Source organism: Schistocerca cancellata, chromosome 11 (genome assembly GCF_023864275.1).
Source record: "Schistocerca cancellata isolate TAMUIC-IGC-003103 chromosome 11, iqSchCanc2.1, whole genome shotgun sequence".
NCBI classification, from domain to species: Eukaryota; Metazoa; Arthropoda; class Insecta; order Orthoptera; family Acrididae; genus Schistocerca; species Schistocerca cancellata.
In genome coordinates, this window is record NC_064636.1 from 149,354,906 (window position 1) to 149,371,877 (window position 16,972).

General features: G+C 44.1%; 1 protein-coding gene across 1 annotated transcript in view; it reads right to left on the reverse strand.

The window, feature by feature from the left end:
• LOC126108620 (eukaryotic translation initiation factor 2 subunit 3) overlaps nucleotides 1-16,972 on the reverse strand; it is a 106,759-nt gene that overhangs the window by 38,007 nt on the left and 51,780 nt on the right. Inside the window, exons 6-7 of the mRNA XM_049913931.1 lie at nucleotides 16,219-16,377; nucleotides 5,553-5,782 (exon numbers count right to left, since the gene is read on the reverse strand). Coding sequence (XP_049769888.1) covers nucleotides 5,553-5,782; nucleotides 16,219-16,377 — 389 coding nt within the window. The remainder of the gene's footprint in view (nucleotides 1-5,552; nucleotides 5,783-16,218; nucleotides 16,378-16,972) is intronic.

A 16,972-nucleotide genomic window follows, 5' to 3' on the forward strand; every position in this document is an offset into this window, starting at 1 on the left:
ATAACATTTTAACAAAGTATATGCCTTATTAGCACATACTGATGTTCCTACAGTTCTCTACTATCTCTAGTAAAGATGATATTTTGGTACAGTTCATCGCCTGCAGCTTATAAGAACTTCTCTATAGTACAATAGTGTGATGAAAAGTAGTGCCTCCAAATTTTTTTTTAAATCTTCAAACATATTAGATGATTTTTTTATTAACATTCTACATCTTTATTCTTCATGCCTTCATATCTGTTTCTCAACATAGTCATCATGGTACAAACACAAACCTCTCCCAACGAGATCAGTTTGTTGATACTGTCACTGTGGAATGTTAGAATCTGTTGACTGTGCCACAACATCACAATGGTATATCAGACCCATCATTTGTAACGCTGAAGGTGATGCCGAGCTGTAGGTGAGATCCTGTGTTCTAGACGGGCCTGGACAAATGCCGTGTAGAGCCGCATCACGGCAGAGTAGCGTGTGCCCCAGTTGGTGTTGCGAAGGCATCACAAGGCACTGAGGTGCGACTAACAGGCCTGCTTTTCTTCGCAAAGATGGGGAAGACACGTCAAGTGGGACTCAAAAGACCGGTCCCAAAAAACTATAAGACCCTGATACACTGAGGGATTGCCCATCAAGTTATTGATCTGGATGGGGACAGACTGTACGGTGACGACAGAGCCGCATTACACAGGTCTATGCATCCAAAAATTGGATGCCACGAGTGAGAGCCCAATATTGTGCTCAGTGTATTGGTAACTGGAGTCTGCACTCTACGACGTATACCATGGATGAACAAAAATAAATTAAAAAATCATCACAATACAGAGGGGGACACGACAGGCCCCGCGGCCGCCACCAGACCATTGATAGACACTAAAAAGAGAGGTACACTCAAAACAGAACTCTGCAGACCTCCATGATCCTGGAGGAGCTACATGGTGCAACAGGAACACCAACCTGTAACTGAGAAGTAAGACACGGAAGGAAGTTCCGGATAAAAATCTGGAGTGGGTTACAGAGAACCCATTCATGTAAGATAGCAAGGATGTAGTGGCACCATGTGGTTTCATAAGCTTTCTGCAGATTGAAGAGGGCTGCAACAAGATGTCGACACTGTGCAAAAGCCGTTCGGACAGCGGACTCCAGCTGAACAAAATAATCTGTAGTAGAGCGGCCTTGACGAAAACCAGCCTGGGTCAAAGCCACAAGGTCCCACGATTCAGGATCCAACACAGCCTCCAACCCATCACGGATTCAAGTAATCTCCAGAGGGCATCGGTTAAACTGATTGGACAACGGTTGTCCATCTGAAGTAGTAGTTTACCCAATTTCGAAACTGGGATAACGGCACTTTCTCGTCATTGGGGAGACAGTTGAAAAGGGCAAGCATATGACATTGACTAGGCACCGATATGTGTTGAAGCATTTTGCTGTGCATCCGGTACGGTCCAGGAGCCGTGTCCGGGAAGGGAGCACTGTGGCCCTACGGCAGCGACATATTGTTCCCAAAAAATCTCTCTCCTGTTTAATAAGATAAAGGGCCCGGTCCCGGAGCCAGTTAGAGACCGAGAGCTGGTCGAGAGACGGATGCCGTTTGTAGCATCGGAGGGCACGACAGCGGTCTGCAATAGCTGCAGAATTTCTGAGGTACACCGAGGGACAGTCTCCCGTCGGGGAGAAGCCGAGGAAGAAGGAATCACCAAAGCAGCTGCCAAAAGGATGGCATTCGCCAAACTTCATACAGACTAATCAGTGCCATCGTGTGGTGGGACACACGTGATGCCAGCCGAGGTAAAAGCATTTCAGTCTGCATTAGTAAATGCTCCACCTCCGTCGAACAGAGGGGAGGAATCCAGAGCTGCAGACAAACATCAGTGCCCGAGAAAGTGCCGTGTGCCACACTTGAGTGTGTGGGGACCCAGTGTGGAGGAGGCAGAGATAAAGCCGTGCCAGCAGATCTTCAACAATCCTGTCCTGTCAGTGGTTGTAGTACCGCACACAGTGTTACGGGTGTTAAAATCTGCAAGGAGAAGGAACGGGGGAGGGAACTGTCGAAGGAGGGTCAGAAGAGCAGGAAGCGTAGGAGGCCAGTCTGGGGGAGATAAAGACAGCATATTGTTACTACAGCATCTAAACAGACCCAAATGGCCACAGCTTCCTGAACAGTATGAAGAGGAACCCGAGAACTATGTCCTTGCAGAGGCTCGCAAAGGGCCAACCCTGTGCCGGCAGAAATCTCGGAAACCGTGTAGAGTCAGTGAGTAGTATCCACAAAATGAAATCTCCGTGATACAACACGAGCTACAAAGTACAGAGAAAGAAGAGACTACAGTTCCTGAAAGTGATAATAATAACCATTACAATTCCACTGGAAAGAGTAATACAAGAGGCCAGACGGAGATCAAACGAGCCAGAATCGGGGGGTCACTGTGCCAAGCCAGTGTCCGTCACTAGTAAGGACGGAGTGACGTCCGCGACTGTAAGACTGGACCGCAACAGGGAGGAAAGGGGTGACAGCTCCTGGGATATCGGGGGCTCTTCCAGAGACTTACGCATCTTCTACTTCTCCTCTGGAGAGTGAGAGGAAGTGTGATCAGGAAGAGAACAAGTTCCAACAATATCAGGATCTGAAAGGGGACGAGCGGCCTCGGGGCCCAGATCGTGGATCCCGTTTCCAGCTCGAAGTAACAAGTTCCTCAGCCTGGAGATGCCCAGCAGGGGCCAGAAAACAGGGTTTCTCCTCCGGCTGTGGAGAAAGACCAGTTCCACGAGGAGAGGGAACAGCAACTGCCAGGGAGGAGGAAAGGAAAGGAGGACACGACAGGGGTGAGGAGGAAAAGACGCAACAGGAGCAAAGGTAGATGTTAAAGACACCGGGTAAAGACGGTCGAATTTCTGTTAGGCTGCAGAGTAGGACATACGGTCGAGAGTTTCGAATTCCTGACACTTCCTTTCCTCATTATATATAGGCAATTCGGTGAGCGAGGAGAATGTGGGCCGGAACAATTCCTCTCCAGGGCAGCCGCAGTTATTGCAAATAGGATCAGCTCGTGCTGTGAAAATGTGGGACCGAAGCAGAGAGGCCGGAAACGGAGTGTATAGGTGGGATATAAGGCTGCATGTTGCAATGGTACACTATAACTGACTTTTTCCTCAAAAGTGCCAGTATCAATGTCAATGTCCTTACTACCTCTCTGGACTAGCCGCAAAAAATGAACTTCACTCCACGCCAGGTTAGTGCCGAGTTCCTCGTCAGACTGTAGGTGTGTCTGTGGAAGATAATGCCGTGGGCCATATTTAAGGACTGTCGAGAAGTGGTGCACACTGGCGTGTCTCCTAAGCACTCGAAAGTACAAAGGGATGTCAAATGACCGGCAGAAGACATTTTAATCAACAGGGAACCAGATCGCATATTATTGAGTAGACTTCACCAAACTTACCTTCAACATGTTCTACAAAAAAGAGCAGTTTGGTAGCAGCGAATGTCTCTGTCTGTCCCGGAACAAACCAAGCAACGGGAGAAGGGTTTCGCCCCAAGCCAGCAGGACTGGCCCCCCTCCGACGGGGTGGCCGAGGAGGGGAAGGTCCGAAGAAGCAAACGCAGGAGCAGAGAGAGAACCGTTCCCGTCTGGAGGGACGGCCACAGAACAGCGGCCAGAAGAATGGAGCTTAGCCCGCTTCACCTGCAGAGTGCCTAGCCCCAGTACCACCCTTTCCGATCACAGGCTCACCACGCGACGGCTACCCAGTCCGAGCTCGCCCCGTGGGTACCACCAGTCCCAGCACGGGCCACCCGGCACGGCGGTCGCTGTCGGGAGTTCCGATGCACCGAAGGTATGAGCAACCACTTCCAGGCATACGTGAGGAGGTGAAAGCTCGGGTACTAGAAAAGTGATCGCTGTGTTGTCAGGGGTAGTGATGTACAATGCCTGAGCATATGTAAGTAGGGGCTAATGTCCAGGATAAATGCCTGGGTAAGTGCCCAACATTTATAAATGCTTGGGGGCATTTATTCACATTAAAGATTAATTGATAAGTGGCACTTATAAAAAAATTTAAGCTGATGTTTTTTAGTGGAAAAGGTGTTTTGCAACACTGGTTCTGTAGCGGTTGTCTAACCCAGTTGAAAAAGCTGCTCGAGAGTAAGGGAAGAGTTATTAGGGGAAATAAATTGGACTGTAAACGTAACTGCATCTGACAAAGCATTCTCCCATCCCCAACCTGCCCCCACTGCAAACCATTTATCAAGAGACACATGCCAGCTGCTTAATACTATCAGTAATAATTTTGCTATCAATAATCATTCTTCAGTAATATTCAGCGATTATGATCTAAGGACAACTTTTTTTAAAAAATACCAGCTTATCACTACACAACTACACAGCTACTCAATGACAGGTGTGTGTGTGTGTGTGTGTGTGTGTGTGAGAGAGAGAGAGAGAGAGAGAGAGAGAGAGAGAGAGAGAGAGAACAGGTAAAAGTAGAAAGGAGATTGTAAATGACAAGCAGCTGTCAGTTACACTCACCCTTCCTTGGTACAGCAAGTTGAAATGCTAGTAAAAAAAGTGCTTCTCTCTTTCTTCTTTTCATTTTTAGTAATAATAGTAATGAGGGACGTACGTAAGTTTAAATGTAAACATTTACTAACTTCTAATATTGAGCGTATCATTCCATCCCTTATTTTAGTTGGTAAATTCTGCATTCCAGCATAAAAACTTTAAAATGTACTCTTTTTTATAAATGCCCAGATTTTGGGCATTTAAAACTGCTTTGGGCAAATGCCCATTTATAAATGTCTTGCCCACTGGGCATTTGTCCGGCCCACATCACTAGTTGGGGGCTCTGTCAGATGGTTACTTAACAACCCCACCAAACGGGAAGTGGAAACATGAGACACAAGAGCAAAAGGAAAAAACTGAACCGAGGGAATAGCTGGATCACCATAAAGGGAAATGCAGGCTGCAGCAACAACACCACATAGACCATTACATTCAGTGTGTTTTTACTGATTAACTTCTTGTCAGACAAATTCGTCTAGTACAGATCTGCTATTCCCATGAGGGGGGGAAAAAACCAGACACACACACACACACACACACACACACACACACACACACACACACACCCCTTAGTGCCAGCTTTAAAATTTTGTATTTAGCTGGACCTGACCTTGATTGTAAGCTATTAAAATCTGGCTCAACTGCATAAAAATCTGTGATAAAATCAGAAACTGCACAAAACATCTAAATAACAGGCCCTCATCTTCAGGTAAACTACATAAGAACATTTTGGAAAAGTTCATACTTGAACAATGCAAAAAGAAACACTGTTATCCTATCAGTAATTTTACATGTTTGGGTTAAACTTTATACCTGACAAATATAACGTACTTCCCTCGGCGAGCCGGCAGTTACGATCTGTCTAGGTGCAATGGAAATTACACGTATCTAATGAGCCAAAAGTTATTTGAAGTGAAGAAGTTAGGCTCCTTATCCTGTGTAACATCCATCACACTTAAGTCTGCCTACACCACGAGCACACTGAATATGATACAGTACCTTGAGCACACCCCTGAGAATACTGCCACCGGCGACACCTCCCTTCAGGTCGTCAACCTCCGAGCCCGGCTTGTTGACGTCAAACGAACGGATGACGATAAGGCGTGGCGGGCTCGTGAAGTCCCTCATCGGCACGGGTATCTTGGTCGTGATGTACTCGCACAGCACCTCTATGTTGTACTTGAGCTGCGCCGAGATGGGTATCACCGGCGCTCCCTCGGCTACTGTGCCTGCGACACCGTACAAGTTTACAAAATACACTCCGCAGGAGAAAAGGGGGCAGATCTGTGAGAGTAAATTTTACAAGCAGGCAGTATCAAAAGACATAACACGTCAGTTCGTACATCAATATTCTACACCTAAATCATCCTTTTATTTTTAGTAGTATATCTAGTAGTAGTTACACTAGTTTATATGCAGTTTATAATATAAAAGACAACTGAAATTACAGTACCACGAACAAGCTCAGGGCAAAAAGAGACTGAAGCAAGTGCTACCAATTATCCAAGTGCTTACTATAAGGTACATGTATTGTTCGTACATAGTTCGGTCATTACCAAAGAAATGAAGCATTAAGTATTATCTTATAATTAGAACAAATGTTTCTGTTTATAATACTCTGCTACACACAACTTGTATTTTACCACTGGACAGCGATGTAGACCCAATTCCACTGTTGGAAGTCTCTGAAATGTGTTTACATTGCTTCCCATTCCATCTTCAGCAGAGACAGGTTGGACAGTGAAGGGGGAGGCGTGTTTATAGCGGTACAAAGTGCAATAGTATCTAAGGAAATTGACGGCGATCCGAAATGTGAAATAGTTTGGGTGAAGGCCGCGGTTAAAGCAGGCTCAAACACAATAATTGGATGTCTCTATAGGCCCCCTTGTTCAGCAGCTGTTGTAGCAGAGCACCTGAAGGAAAATTTGGAAAGTATTTTGAGTAGATTTCCCAACCATGTTATAGTTCTGTGTGGAGATTTTAATTTGCCGGATATAGACTGGGAGACTCAAACATTTATAACGGGTGGCAAGGACAAAGAATCCAGTGAAATGTTTTTAAGTGCATTATCTGAAAACTACTTTGAGCAGTTAAACAGAGAACCGACTCGTGGCGATAACATAGTAGACCTTCTGGTGACACACAGACCCGAACTATTTGAAACAGTTAATGCACAACAGGGAATCAGTGATGATAAAGCGGTTACTGCATTGACGATTTCGGCCGTAAATAGAAATATTAAAAAAGGTAGGAAGATTTTTCTGTTTAGAAAAAGTGACAAAAAGCAGATTTCAGAGTACCTGACGGCTCAACACAAAAGTTTTGTCTCAAGTACAGATAGTGTTGATCAGTGGACAAAGTTCAAAACCATCGTACAATATGCACTAGATGAGTATGTGCCAAGCAAGATCATAAGAGATGGAAAAGAGCCACCGTGGTACAACAACCGAGTTAGAAAACTGCTGTGAAAGCAAAGGGAACTTCACAGCAAACATAAACATAGGCAAAGCCTTGCAGACAAACAAAAATTACGCGAAGCAAAATGTAGCGCGAGGAGGGCTATGCGAGAGGCATTCAATGAATTCGAAAGTAAAGTTCTATGTACTGACTTGGCAGAAAATCCTAAGAAATTTTGGTCTTATGTCAAAGCGGTAGGTGGATCAAAACAAAATGTCCAGACACTCTGTGACCAAAATGGTACTGAAACAGAGGATGACAGACTAAAGGCCGAAATACTAAATGTCTTTTTCCAAAGCTGTTTCACAGAGGAAGACTGCACTGTAGTTCCTTCTCTTGATTGTCGCACAAATGACAAAATGGTAGATATCGAAATAGACGACAGAGGGATAGAGAAACAATTAAAATCGCTCAAAAGAGGAAAGGCCGCTGGACCTGATGGGATAGCAGTTCGATTTTACACAGAGTACGCGAAGGAACTTGCCCTCCTTGTTGCAGCGGTGTACCATAGGTCTCTAGAAGAGTGTAGCGTTCCAAAGGATTGGAAAAGGGCACAGGTCATCCCCGTTTTCAAGAAGGGATGTCTAACAGATGTGCAGAACTATAGACCTATATCTCTTAAAGTCGATCAGTTGTAGAATTTTGGAACACGTATTATGTTCGAGTATAATGACTTTTCTGGAGGCTAGAAAGCTATTCTGTAGGAATCAGCATGGGTTTCGAAAAAGACAATCGTGTGAAACCGAGCTCACGCTATCCGTCCACGAAACTCAGAGAGCCATAGGCACGGGTTCCCAGGTAGATGCCGTGTTTCTTGACTTCCGCAAGGCGTTCGATACAGTTCCCCACAGTCATTTAATGAACAAAGTAAGAGCATATGGACTATCAGACCAATTGTGTGATTGGATTGAAGAGTTCCTAGATAACAGAACGCAGCATGTCATTCTCAATGGAAAGAAGTCTTCCTAAGTAAGAGTGATTTCAGGTGTGCCGCAGGGGAGTGTCATAGGACCGTTGCTATTCACAATGTACATAAATGACCTTGTGGATAACATCGGAAGTTCACTGAGGCTCTTTGCGGATGATGCTGTAGTATATCGAGAGGTTGTAACAATGGAAAATTGTACTTAAATGCAGGAGGATCTGCAACGAATTGACGCATGGTGCAGGGAATGGCAACTGAATTTCAATGTAGACAAGTGTAATGTGCTGCGAATACATAGAAAGATAGATCCCTTATCATTTACCTACAAAATAGCAGGTCAGCAAGTGGAAGCAGTTAATCCGTAAATTATCTGGGAGTAGGCATTGGGAGTGATTTAAAATGGGATGACCATACAAAGTTGATCGTTGGTAAAGCAGATGCCAGACTGAGATTCATTGCAAGAATCCTAAGGAAATGCAATCCGAAAACAAAGGAAGTAGGTTACAGTACGCTTGTTCGCCCACTGCTCGGATACTGCTCAGCAGTGTGGGATCCGTACCAGATAGGGTTGACAGAAGATGTAGAGAAGATCCGACGAAGAACGAAGAGACCGTGAGGATAAAATCAGAGACATTAGAGCCCACACAGAGGCATACCGACAATCCTTCTTTCCACGAACAATACGAGACTGGAATAGAAGGGAGAACCGATAGAGGTACTCAATGTACCCTCCGCCACACACTGTCAGGTGGCTTGCGGAGTATGGATGTAGATGTAGATGTAGATGTTCAGGTAAATTTGGGGATATATAACAAAGTGGATATGACAGTGAAAACAACGGAGTCAAAACAAATAGGTTACTCAGTAGAGATATTTGGGGAGTGTGCTAACTGATAACTGGATGAGTGAAAAATAAATAATAGCAATAACTGCAATGTCAAAGCTAGCTCTCCAGGGAAAGAAAGAAACACTTATTACATAGCAAAATGGAGCTGGAATTAAGTAAAAGGTTAGTTAAATGCTCACTGTACAATCGGGTAAGCTGGACACTAAAGAAGAGAGAAAGTGACACAATCTAACTACTTGAGACGTGGAGTTGGAGGATAATCGAGAAAATAAAATGAGTGGAAGATCACTGTAGTAATGGAAAGGCTAAAGGAACAAAGAACTCTCCTGAACTTTATTAAGAAAAGGAAAGCTGACTGTGTGGAACGAACACTATCTGATAAAAAGCACAAACACTCCTATGTGATGCAGAACAGGCCACAAGAGAGGGGGACCTGCCAGACCGCAACAAGGCAGGGAGTACTGTGTCGTCATAGAGAAGTGGTAATATCAGAGCGGGTCGGACAGGAGAACTCTACGACTTCAAACACAGACTAGTCACCGAATGTCATCTCGGTAACAAATCCGTCACCAAATTTTTGCAGAACTTCTAATGCTTCCCACATCTACTGCTGGTGATGTGACTGAAGTGGAAACACAAAGGAACAACTGCAGCTAAACTGGGACCGGGCATTCCCCGTATACGGACAGAAGGGGGCCGTCGACGGTCGGACGGTCGTAAAAAACTGCACGAAATTGACAGAAGGAATCACTCGTGAGTCCCAAAGTGTAGCCGGCAGTCCAGTTAGCGTAATGACTGTGTGTAGAGAGTTAAAAACAACAAGCTACAACGGTCGAGCAGCTCCTCATAAGTCATACGTATTTGTAGTCAGCAGTGAGCAACACTTTAGTTGGTGTAAAGAGAAATGTCGTCGGAGAGTGGACGGCCGAAACCGTGTGATTCGGAATGACGAATTGTACTTACCGTGTGGCAATCTGACGGAAGGTTTCGGGTGTGGCGAATGCCTAGCGAACGTTACCTGCCACCGTCTGTAGTGACGACAGTGAAGTACGGAGACAGTGGTTGTTACAGCACGGCAGTCTTCCTCGTGGTTAGTGTGTAGGCCCCCTCTTGTGATTAGGAAAACACTAAATGCAAAAGGATCAAACGCATTTCACAGCACTGTGTACTGCATACAGTAAAGGAACGGTTCAGAAGTGACGATTTATTGTACCGGCATATCGGTGCACCCTGTCAGAGCAGCATCTGTGAGGCAATCATTTACGGACAATGAAATTCCTCAAATGGACTGAACCCAATGGAATACCTCTGGGATGAGCCAGAACGTCTACTTCATTCCATATCGCAGTGTCTAATACCACCTTCTCTGGTTTTGGCAGTTACGGAAGAATAGGTTGCCATTTCTACACAGATATTCGTACACCTCATTAAAAGTAGCCACAGTAAAGTCCGAGCTGTCACAGTACTGTCCAGTAATACAGTTCACTAAACGTAGGAAGATTAGGCAAAAAATTTCTGTAAGCACAAATTTTTGCACAGTGCTAGGAGCGAGTCTCCTGAAATACTAAAATTCCTGATTGGTGGGGTAGGAGTGTTGGCGTGGGGATGGGTTTAGAGGTCACTTTTTGAGAAATAATGTGTGTCCAGCTGTGTAAGAACTTTTTTGTTTACTGTAGCACGACTCATTCCACGACATCAGATCACGTCTTCAGGTGTACTTCTACAAGGCAGGAAATGTATGATCGACATTTAGATAAAAAAACTAGGTAACTACTCAATCTATGCTATGTTACAAGCAATATGAAATACTTACACATCAGTAAGATACTAAGCTCTTATACAGGAAGGAGAGGGACTCAACTGTCTCTAACTAAAATACTAGTACTCGTATCGAGTAGAGCATGATAGTTCAAACTGACCAGTTGAAAAACTGACATAATAAAAGCAAAATACGAAAACAAAAAAAGGTAAAAAGCCCCATCTAGCAATACTGAAAGCCCACGGTTAAGAAAACTCACTTCAACCGGGAAGCAGCAGACAGCATCCCTCCCACCGCTTCACCCTGCAGGGCCGCACTACTAGTAAATGTGCTCACGTGCGCCGTGGAGGGCTTTAGCATCACCGTACATGTAGCACGGAAAGTTTTGCACGTATCCAACTGACTATAAAATACACTGATGAGCCAAAAAATTGTGACCACCTACTTACAAGTGCGTTGTTCCACTTCTACAACACAATTCAGCACTGATTCTGAGTGCCAAGGATTCAACAAGTACTTGATAGGTTTCCAGAGGATTGTGCCACCAGATGCCTATGCACAGGTCACACACTTCCTCTAATTTACAGGTGGCCAGATTGTGGGTGCAGAGCTGGCTCCAGACAGCAGCCCACTGGGTTTCGTCACATTCGGGTAAGCCGAATTTGACGGCCGAGGCATCGACGCGAGTTCACTACCGTGCTCCTCTAACCACTACGACACGATTCTCGCCTTCTGACACAGGCAACTATCGTGCTGAAAGATGCCTCTGCTGCCGAGGAAGACATCGGGCACAAGGGGTTACGAGCGGTCCCTAATAAAGTTCACGTCGTCCACAGCCGTCACGGTGCCTTCAGTTACTACCGCAGGTCCCACGGAAGCCCAGGTGATTGTGCCCTATAACGTAACCCTGCTCCATCGGTGCGCATGTGTGGCAAGGCACATCACACGTTTCGAGTAGCTGTCCACCCGGACGACGGCATATCCAGACACGAGCGTCGACCTGGTTTAACAGTAACCGGGGTTAGTACAACCGGGCGACACGATTCCATTGATCCGTGATCCGATCTTGATAATCCTGCGCCCACTGTAATCGTAACTGACAATACTGTTGGGTCAACGTGGGAACATGTAGGGGTCTTCTGCCGCAGAACACCACATTCGATACCGTGCACTGAACGGTGTACTCCAAAACAACTGTGCCTTTGCCAACACTGTACTCTGCTCCAAACCTGCCACAGATCAGCTATGCTGCGCATGTCAACACCTGACGCATGCGCTGTAGGATGCCAGTACATTTCACATGCGCGAGATTCGGCATAAATACCACGACTGCACCTGGGCTCTTCAGTAGTTGTGTACTCACCTGATGATGGCCGGACGTCTCTGGGCCGAAATATCGTGGCAGAATGTCGACGGGATCCGGCTGCATACCCGGAAATTATTAGAAGAAGAAATACGCCGGGAAAATTTCAGAAGTCACACTGTCTATCCCGCTTTAGAGAGCACACGAGCCTCTGATCATATGTTCTACAATGAGGTGGTAGTAGTAGTAGTAGTAGTAGTAGTAGTAGTAGAAGGGTTGTGTGGGCGCACGACAGCAAGGTCTTCAGCGCCCGTTCAGTAGCATAGTGAGACGGGTGTCAAGAAAAAAACTCAGAACATTTACATGTAACGGAACAGATACAATGAGGTACAGACGCCCAACTTCTTGTTGCCCACTCGTGGTTTCAGCATTCTTTGACCACTTTCCGTAGATGCTTACGACAGTAGCACACAAACAGCCGACCAGTTTCGCCCTTTCCCAGATGCTCACTCCCACACACTGGGCCACGAAAATTTGTCTTTTGTCAAAGCCGATTCAGACGGCGGCTTTCTGCCACTTACCGTTGCTAGAACAATTGCCCGTTCCTCTCTGCACTGCTCACATACTTCTCTTACACATCACGTGTCCTCAGCGCCACCACGCTACACACGAGCTCTTGGCAGGCAACTGTCATAATGTTTTGGCTCATTAGCGTACTTCAGCATAAAAATCGTTAAAATCAAATAGACCAGATGCGATATCATCTAACGACAAGCCCAGGTTCAATCGATCGGCTGAAAAACTGTGGCATTATGTACTCAAAAGGCAAATGATTTTGAACAGTATGTTGTAATGTCTAAACTCCATCTGATTAAGTGCGTGTTGGGGTATAGTTTTGGACCTGCACAACTGCAGTCTCTTCCAGCATGTTTAAGATCTGCCCCTTTACTTCTCTGTGTAAAACTTAACTTACTAGCTACACCTGTTACCCTGTCACAATAAAACAAGTGCTAGTTAAAGCAGACTCTGAATGCCTGAGACTTTGGTGTTCTCGGAACACGGTACCAAATCCTCTGCGGGTCTGCCCCACATACTTATCAGGACAATTGTCATAACTGATGTGATAAACACAAGTAGCAAAGTAATTTTCACAAGCTACATTCTCTCTATGTAGAGGTGTTTGGTCAGGGTTCTGAAGATGTTATTTGCTATAACGAAACCGGTTTTGCTTCTGTAAATAAAAAAGTTCACATACTGCTGAAAGTGGCCATTTCTGAAATACGGTTTACTTCAGCTGCAGTTACCCTCAACGGAAAACCTCTATGTTTCTCAAACAACTTTAAAACCACACCTTCTACCAAAAATGTGTCCCAGTAGAAATTTCAACTACGTTAAATTTCCTACAAAATAAGTTCTATTCATTTTCCGCCAGGGCTAATTGTTTCTGTGTTCAGGGGATGGAAATATCAGACTACTAAAAATATTTTTCTAACGCTAAAAAATTAATTTTTATCATTAAGTATAAAACAAATATTAAATTTGTACCACACCTAAGTGCAGCAGAACCATGTTAAGGGATAAATAGTGTTCCAGGACTGTAACACAGTGGAGGGCAGAAGATGTGTAGAATATAAGTGTGAAGAAAAGTAGATCACCAGATTGTGTTCACACACTTCCCTCCTTCATAGGTCTGCAAACTGAGGATCGAGTAGGTGATTCGCTACTCTTTCTACCCCACTATGTCCGGAGAAACAACTATAGGGTATTTCACACCCAATGAATCACTGGCAACACACTGTGCAAACATGCCTGGGGAAGGTTTTATTTTGCATAAAATAAGTTATGCACTACGTGGAATGTAGATATGAGTTACTAATAACACTAATACAGGTAATGCATATGGACAGAATCTACGTATGTCTGCACAATGTTCTACACTGCTCAAGGATGCATTGATTCTGGGTCATCACGTATGATAGCTGTAGTGGTCTTCCAAGAATGGCAATTTCCCTACACCATTCGCTTTTCAGTCTACAAACTATACCTTGACAGCATTTCCTGTCCAGTTCTCTAACGTTAGTGGACAAAATAACTTCACTGAGATCGTGTTCATATAGTGGAGTTGTCTGCCAGTTTATAGAGTACTTATTTGCAGTTTTTACATAAGCCAATGTGTAAAATGTGCTCAACAGCCAGAGCTGCCGACTATCTGCCACATGAAGAGTCTGTTCCGGGTGGAACACGCTGTCAATACTTATCTGACCGTGTCGATGTTATTTTATCCACCATCACCATCTGGAATAGTTTTCACAGCGTGAGGGTCTCAAATGCATCAGCCCAGCCTCAGTTCAAAAATTTGAAGAGGCCCACAGGCTTAAATTATCTCAGCAATGCATTACAGCAGGCTACTGTTTTCGACTTACCTTTGAGGTATAGCAAGCGATTCCACTAGGTGCAGCCTAGTATACAAGTGCCAGCAATCCCTGAATGGAAAATATTTGTGCAGGCTTCCAGTAACACAACTGATGGTGGGACAAGTGCAGTAATGTTTTGGCCATTCATCAGTTCACCACCAAGTGACTAAAACACAATCGCACAGCATTATAGCTCATCATCAATGACACACAACAGTCAGGTGTCACATACACAGATCCAATCCCCTTCCCACTGACACCGCACAAGTTACTAACATCGTACAAATTGAGCACACAAGATTGTATTTTACCTAACAGCTCATTTAACAACTGCAAATAAGTACTACCCACTCAATAGATTGAAAATAACTTCACTATATAAACATGTGCTCAGTGAAGTTATTGTGTCTACTGGAATAAGAGACCTGGACAGGAAATGTTGGTGAGGAACAGTCTGCCTGTAAAATAACAAGCAAGCAGCACACGTGGTGGGCAAAGTTGGCTTTCCCGTAAGAACACTACGGCTGTTGTGCATGATAACTATGGATCAACTTCTCCTCTAGCAGCATAGAACAGTGTACAGACATTTACACATATTTTGTTAACACACATTGCCCACATTAGTGTTATTAGTAACTTACATCTGCATCCCACGCTGTGTTAACTTACTTCATTTAAAGATAATATTGTGAAAACTACTACTCACCATATAGCAGAGATGCCGAGTCACAGATAGGCACAATTCTGTGACTCGACATCTCTGCTATATGCCGAGTAGCGATCTATCCTTTTCATAATATTGTCATAATTCCATCCTCAGTTTTCCACTGTTTAAATTAAAGATACACAATTTTTTAGCGTAAATATTTTTAAATTTCAATTTTTCTGTATCCAGACTGTGGAAACTACTACTCCTAGAGGAAAAAAGTTGAATAGGTTCTTTTTTGTAGGAAATTTAACACAGTTTAATTTTTTTAAACATTTTCACTAAAAGGTGCACTTTTTGAGTCATTCGGGGAGGGGGGGGGAGTGACCAACCCTTTGAACTCCCCCATCCCAACACACACTCCACCAGTCAGGATTTTTAGTATACTGTTCATGAGACTCTCCCCTAGCAATGTGCAAAATTTTGTGACTATAATATATTTTTTCCTTCCTAATCAACCTTTTCTGACCTTAACTCAGTGAGCTAATAGGTGCCCAGATAATTTTTCTTGCACAAGTGAGTAAAAAAACACATTCCGAAAGAGTTGATACAATAGCTCATGTAGATTTTTGTCAATTCTCCTTTTGTTCAAGCTAATTCTGAAGTTTTAGTCCAACAGAATACTTTGTCCAATTATGTGAATACGAAAAACACTACACACAGTGTGGTTTTTGTTAGGATAGAAGTGTTGGAAGAAGCAGCACAAACGGCACAAGCTGTTCCAACTTCTAACAATTTCTACCGATTCAGAACTAGGGAGACTAGAGCTCAACTAATTATATTGTGTAATGTTTTTAAAACACCTTGCCAACATCACTATACCTCAGTTACAAGTTGCCCGTTTTGATTTTGTTTCTCTCCATTATTGACGTTTATAAGTGTAAAAGGTGGAAAATTTACAATTATGATAATGTAGAAGAGGGTGGGAATTAACATTCTGAACATATAGAATTTGAATGGACTGGTAAAGTAAACAGTTGGGAAACATTGACTCACGGAACACAAAAAAAGTGGGATTATACTGTCGGTACATAAACAGATGCCAAAATGCCAGGCTTCAAAGTTTTAATTAACAAACAAAGAAGGGTAATGAGGAAAGACACCAATTCCTTGCAATGAATTGATGATTAATTTCCCAACAGTATTTATCCTGAGGCAAACCCTGTCACAAATACAGCATACCAACTGCTGAACCTACCCAACAAGAAATGGGAACTTAACTTTACTTGTAAGACAGCCTGTAAGTGGTCTCACCTTGCACAAACTTTATTATCTGCTCATACTGCTCCTTGGCCTGTCCCTCCTTGACGAGGTCAATTTTGTTCTGCAGGATGAGGATGTGCTTCAGCTTCATGATCTCGATGGCCGCCAGATGCTCCGACGTCTGCGGCTGTGGACAAGACTCGTTCCCAGCTGAAACATAGCGTTAGAGCACGTGATGGCACGATTCTGTATGACAATCTACGAGTACTCTACTTGCAGGTGACTTAAAGCCACTATTGCTGCTAGGGTAGCCCTTTGTAAATAAATATGAGATAAATATATCTAAAAACAAAGATGATGAGACTTACCAAACAAAAGCGCTTGCAGGTCGATAGACACACAAACAAACACAAACATACACACAAAATTCAAGCTTTCGCAACAAACAGTTGCTTCGTCAGGAAAGAGGGAAGGAGAGGGAAAGACGAAAGGATGTGGGTTTTAAGGGAGAGGGTAAGGAGTCATTCCAATCCCGGGAGCGGAAAGACTTACCTTAGGGGGAAAAAAGGACAGGTATACACTCGCATACACACACATATCAATCCGCACATACACATACACAGTGTGTCTGTGTATGTGCGGATTGATATGTGTGTGTGTGCGCGAGTGTATACCTGTCCTTTTTTCCCCCTAAGGTAAGACTTTCTGCTCCCGGTATTGGAATGACTCCTTACCCTCTCCCTTAAAACCCAAATCCTTTCGTCTTTCCCTCTCCTTCCCTCTTTCCTGACGAAGCAACCGTTTG